Source organism: Protomyctophum bolini (assembly GCF_963924005.1).
Source record: "Protomyctophum bolini genome assembly, chromosome: 6".
NCBI lineage: Eukaryota > Metazoa > Chordata > Actinopteri > Myctophiformes > Myctophidae > Protomyctophum > Protomyctophum bolini.
Genome location: NC_137867.1, coordinates 27,989,756 through 27,995,861, shown reverse-complemented (window position 1 = coordinate 27,995,861; position 6,106 = coordinate 27,989,756). Strand labels below are relative to the sequence as shown.

At 42.3% G+C, this 6,106-nt stretch overlaps 1 protein-coding gene across 1 annotated transcript; it reads left to right on the top strand.

Annotated features, from left to right (window-relative positions):
* The first annotated feature begins 4,844 nt into the window (after positions 1-4,844).
* On the top strand, positions 4,845-5,871 carry tcima (transcriptional and immune response regulator a). Its single transcript, XM_080765551.1, has one exon. The coding sequence runs from the start codon at positions 4,943-4,945 to the stop codon at positions 5,246-5,248; it is 306 nt and encodes a 101-aa protein (XP_080621677.1). The 5' UTR covers positions 4,845-4,942; the 3' UTR covers positions 5,249-5,871.
* The last annotated feature ends 235 nt before the right edge of the window (positions 5,872-6,106 follow it).

Sequence of the window (6,106 nt, the reverse complement as noted above, 5' to 3'; positions counted from 1 at the left end):
CTCCAACCACCTCAAGCTGAACCCAGACAAGACTGAGCTTCTCTTCTTCCCAGCTAAGTCCTGCCCTATGCGGGAGTTAACTATTTCCGTAGACAACGCCCTGGTAACGTCTGTCCCAACAGCCAGGAATCTTGGTGTTGTCCTGGACAGTCAGCTCTCGTTCAAAGCTCACATCACAGCTGTCACTCGATCCTGTAGGTTCACACTCTATAACATACGACGAATTAGACCGTTCCTCACCCAGGAATCAGCCCAGCTCCTAATCCAGACAACAGTCTTGTCAAAACTTGACTATTGTAACTCCCTCCTTACTGGCCTACCAGCATGTGCACTTAAGCCTCTCCAGCTGATCCAAAATGCCGCAGCTCGCTTGGTCTTCAACCAGCCAAAATTCTCACATGTCTCCCCCCTGCTCCGCTCCCTCCACTGGCTCCCGGTCGCTGCCCGCACAGAATACAAAACTCTGATGCTGGCATTCAAAGCAACCAAAGGTATGGCTCCCCCATATCTTGCAAGTATGATTGAACCCTACAAACCCTCCCGCGCACTCAGATCAGCTAACGCAGGGAAGCTGGAAGTACCCTCACTAAAAACGCCGGGACAACGCTCCACACGTCCCAAACTCTTCTCCCTTCTGGCTCCAAAACTGTGGAATGCACTTCCCATGGCAGTCAGAACTGCAGCATCACTCCCAATCTTCCGCCGTAGTCTGAAAACCCACCTTTTCAGACTCCATCATGGCCCATAGCACTTACTCTACCCTAGATAGCACTTCTGTAGACTTAGATAGCATTTGAAACAGACTTATAGCATGTTATGTAGACAGCACTAGAATTGCATTGTATATAGTCATAGCACGCCATAGTACATATGTATAGCATAGTAGTATATATGTAAAGTTTATACGTATAAATTTCATTATATAGATATTCCACTGTTACTTTCTTAGCTTACGCATGTTTCATGATGAATGTTTTTATGTGATGTATTCCCATGCTTTTGTTCTTGCTTAATGTAAATCGCTCTGGATTAAGAGCGTCTGCTAAATGCCTAAATTGTAAATTGTAAATTGTAATTGTCAGTTTGGCTGGTTGACAGTATAATGGAGTGCAACTGAACCAATATTCCCAAGACTTGGGTCAGACTTGGGAGAAATAGCATTTAAAAGTGATTGTGACATTTTCAACAGTAGTATATGGGTGGTGTGTACCACCAAACACTGCTGCAAACATTAAAGATGCAGTGCCACAATTCTTTTTTCATGTGTCTATGAGGTGACAGTATACTTCATTAGACACCCTGGAATCGTTTTTATGTATCTTTGTATTTAGGGTTTCTTCCTGGAGGATGAACCCTTGACAGTCAAACGGGTCAATGAAATAAACAGCAATATAGTGACATCACACCATCAGCCCCTCCACTAACCCCTCCCCCTTTATCATACAACTACAGCTGTGGGTGCAGCTTAAGTTCAGGTGGATCACCACCCCTCACCATCCACCATGGCATACTTAATGAACTTGTGGGCTTGCCCACATAAAAACAACATTTTAACAAATATTGTACACTTTTTTCAAAAAATTATGCCTCCTTATGTAACAATAAGACCTGATGATCATCTTTAAGGAAAGTTCACAGGAAAGGAAAAATTAATGTAAATTAAGAGGGTTTAATGTATAATACTTATTTGTTTGGAAAGGTCTGTACTGCTTTCATATATTAAAACCCACCTATCTGCTATATTCCAAGCAGTATAAACACTAGGATTTCAAAAATAAGAACGCTGATGCACTCACTTGTGCAGTGTAGCCTTTATCAATGCTTGCACACTTCTATATAAGTAGTAGCAGTACAGATGTAGGCTACTGAGGCCAGCTGGGATGACAACATGCATTCAAAAGTAAATTAATAAACCTAAATATTTAAATATTATTTACTTTAAGTGTATCAGTGTCAGTGTATCTCTACATCTTTTATTATCCTTTTTGTCAAACTTAAACTTCATAATGAATCAGACTGACTAAATCCATTGCTAGATGTTACTTAAAACCAGGGCTAAAATGTTTTATTTTAATCACTTCCACCGCCATAAATAGTAACAAGTAACCTATGGGAATGTCTATAAATTCTAGATAGTGCTGGGTCATTGATCTTTTTGCCAAAACAAGACTGCTGCTCAAATTGGCAGATCCTGTATGTGCATAAACTCTAGTATTCTATTTATACTTATATCTATGAGTGGGATGCTTTCTCATTTCTGGGCGCCATGTTTACAGAATGAAATAAAATGATTAACGACAGGGGTTTTTTCAGTAACATGAGACTTATCTCAAAGAAGTGTATCAGGGAGTAAACCAAACGTCTCCTGAGCTTTAACCCCCTAGAGGAAGAGATATGACAGGGATCTTTAAATTTAGTTTATTTTTGTTGATGGACTCAAATACCTGACATGTACAGAGAGAATAGAGTCTGCAGCTCAAGGCCCCCTGTTTCCGTTTCCTTGTCAAGAGACCTCATTGTGTAACTGGCTGCCTTAGAACAACAGGGGTCATAAATATGGGATTTTCCCCCCCAGACTACCTGTAATGCCACCTCGAGACAGACGAGTATCCTGTGGTGTCGCGATGTTCAGACAGAAAAGGGGGAACAATGTCAGTAAGGATCTGTCAGTGTTGGAAGTAAAAGTATCAATACCCTATTGTAGAAATAATATGTTACAAGTTATATATTCAAAATGTCCTTGATTAAAAGTACAAAAGTATTGGCATCAAAATATACTATACTATTGGCATCAAAATGTAGGCTACTCATTATGCATAAGGTCCCAATTCACAAGTTTTCAAATGTATAAAATGTATAAAAGTCCACACAAGCTCACAATGCGTTGCAAAGTGAAATAATATGAAATAATACTTCAAAAACCTACAAAGTAACTATAGTAACTATACAGTTTTAAAGAGTAAATGTACTTAGTCACTTTCCACCACTGGGATCTGTGTATTGTTTGAGCGTTGTCTGTCACTACTGGCAGCGAGCGAGGGTCGCTGGGTATTGTTCGACTCAGCACAAGTCAGTGGAACTGACAAGCCTTGCATTCCACGCCTGGGTATAATGTCATTCTCAGCTAGCTCTAGGGAATGAAATGCTGTTGGAAGCATTTCCTTCTCCATATAAGGGAGTAGCTCTTGTAACGTGCAACTGTGGGGACTCCCTCCAGAGCCATGCTCACACACACGCACACACACACACACACACACGCGCGCGCGCGCGCGCGTGTGTGTGTGTGTGTGTGTGTGTGTGTGTGCGTGCGTGCATGCAGTATAGAGTTCATGTTTACGTTTCTCGGCCTCTAGGGGAACGCCTAGTGCTTCTTATCAACACTGCTCGCCAGTGGGTCGCTCCCTGAGAAGAGTTGTAAACAGAAGTCACCTTCACTGCCCTCCGGAACCAAAAAGACAGAAGGACAAATGGTATTTTTATGCCCGCTGACTGGAATAGGGAGATCTAATCTAAGCTTTTATTTTGATAGGCGTTTAAGTGTAAATGAGTTACACAAACAGTTTTTGGAAACTATCGTGAGTCAATTAATTGGAGTAGGGGCCGTTGACTGGAACAGGGAACATTGGTAAGTGTAAATGTGTTACACAAACAGTTTTTGAAGACTATAGGCCTATATTGGAGTAGGTGCCGGGAAATCTGAAAATACTGATATGTAACACACATCCTCAGTCATTGGTGCTGAGCCAAACTGTTAAAACACACAAAGTAGAACAAAGCAGGGGCTCACAACTCACTTTAAGATGCTCCAAAAAACGTTGTTTACAGTAGCGACACAGCAGGCAAACATAATACCACTTTTCGATCGTGTGGTCTTTGTCGAAAATACTGACATGAGCAAAACAGTAGGCTACTACAGCACAGACTATAATATTAGGCCTATGCACTGTCAAATCTACAGTATACCATTAGTCCTTTACACAGAGTATACTTTATCTCTAGATCTCATATCGGACCAACAACCAGAAGGCACAGAGGCAGTCACACTCAATGTCAGTAAACATATTTATCGACTCTTAACAGCTGTGTTTAACCTTTCCATTTACAACTAACCAGTACTTTACAAACAAAAAGAAAGAACAGCCCAGAATTAACAAATGAGTCAGATAACCTTCATGTTCTGCATAATGACAACTGCTGTTTCTCTTGACAAGAAAGACATGGCTATATTATGACAATCTAGACAAACTATGACTATACATGCATCACCATATTATGTAGCGTATTATTTATTTATATTTTTATTTCTTTCCACGAAACTTTCATCATACAATAAAATAAAAACTAAACGTTGCATATAAGGATGCTTTACGGTTGCTGTTGAGGGTACCAAGATGGCACAGTGCCAGCCAGCTGTTTGTTAACTTGGGGGTGCCACTGCCTATACCTGTCAAGCAAGCCCTTCTAAGAAACCTAATGAATCCATGTATCGGTTGGAGACATTGGCGAAACAGCCTCTACAGACTGTTTATTCTTTATGGTTTTCATTTGTTTTATTGTGTATTGGTATTTTGTATAGTATGTGATATGGAGTTTATGGACCCTGAGTCTTAAATAAAGATTTAATTTAATTGAATACACTTGAGCAGTTGAGCTGAGCTCATAACTGCTCACATTGCATTGCATGATGCTGTGCCTTCCTTGCTTTGTGCGCTGCCTGATGTTGTTATAAACATGCTGTGTATAGTGCAGAGGGAGGGGAGGCGCTTTCCGTGCAATGATGTCAGTCTTGTATTTGGTTCCTGACTGCGAGTGCTCAGCCCTATAAATACCGCAGTCGGAGCTCTCTCAGTCACAATCCTCTGACTGCCTCTCTGAGCAACTGCCTTTCCTTGACAACTCCGAGGTCTCGGACAAAGGCAGTTGACTAAAAGACAAAGCAACGATGTCAACCTACATCGTGTATTCGGAATCCCGTCGCGTGAGCCCTTCGGTGCACGGGAACAAGTTCGACACGGCGCACCGCAAGAGAGCCGTGGCCAACATCTTTGAGAACGTCAACCAGGACGCGCTGCAGAGGCTGTTCCAGAAAACGGGCGACATGAAGGCGGAGGAGCGGGTGAGGAGCATCTTCTCCTTCACCCAGGACCCCGAGGAGACGGCCAGAGCACTTATGGCTCTGAAGCAGCGAAAGAAGGACAAGTTCCTCCGTATCGCGGGCATGGTCCGACAGCTGCTCAAGCTACGCTGAGTCTTTTCCATTCTCTCTCGGCTCCGTGGGAGCCGAAGTGCATTCCTGACATGACCGGAACGGCGCAGAACAGGTGATGATGCTCAGCCTGTCGCTATGTGGACCGGTGAATCGCGTGGACTATACGTACGTGGAGCCAAAGCCAATGGCCCTGTTGACAAAAAGAGTGTCTGTATCACCATCCGATGAAGACGCAGCACGTGTGGCGGTGTGACAGCACCGAGGGGGTCGCATCACGTGTGGACTGGACAAAGAGATGGAAGGGACGAGAGATGAAATGGCTTGGAATACTCTCAGGGCTGAAACCCCAAGCGCTCTTCCTGGGACTTTGTGCATTCAGATGGATGCGTGACTGACAGTTGACCGCACCTTAAAGGTGTGCAGAACATTAACATTTAACAACGTTATTGCTGGTGAAAAACTGCAGCAAAAAGAGACTGGTGCCGAAAAAAATAGCCTATAAAATGCCTCTGATTTACGAAAACATGCCTTGTTTCTATCAGTTTCAATTTGAACACTGTTGCATGGTGGCCACTAATGTATGTGTCTCAAACGTTTTATAGTGCCACCACTTGCATTTATGTCTCTTTTCTTCCACTATTTCTAATAAAACAATGTCCTATACTAAAGTTTGACCATCTTTTGTCATTATTACCATGCCTCATATGCTATCACATCCCTGCATGTGATTTTACAACAGCCCTGCTATCTTTATAAAGGAACACTAATTCATATAAGGGAACAACTCTGAATAGGTCAGAGGTTATTGACCAATGGTATTGTATCCTAATAAAATGACCAAGTTTAACATGTTAAACCTGCTCATTTTATTAGGATACAATAATGGGCAAATGTATT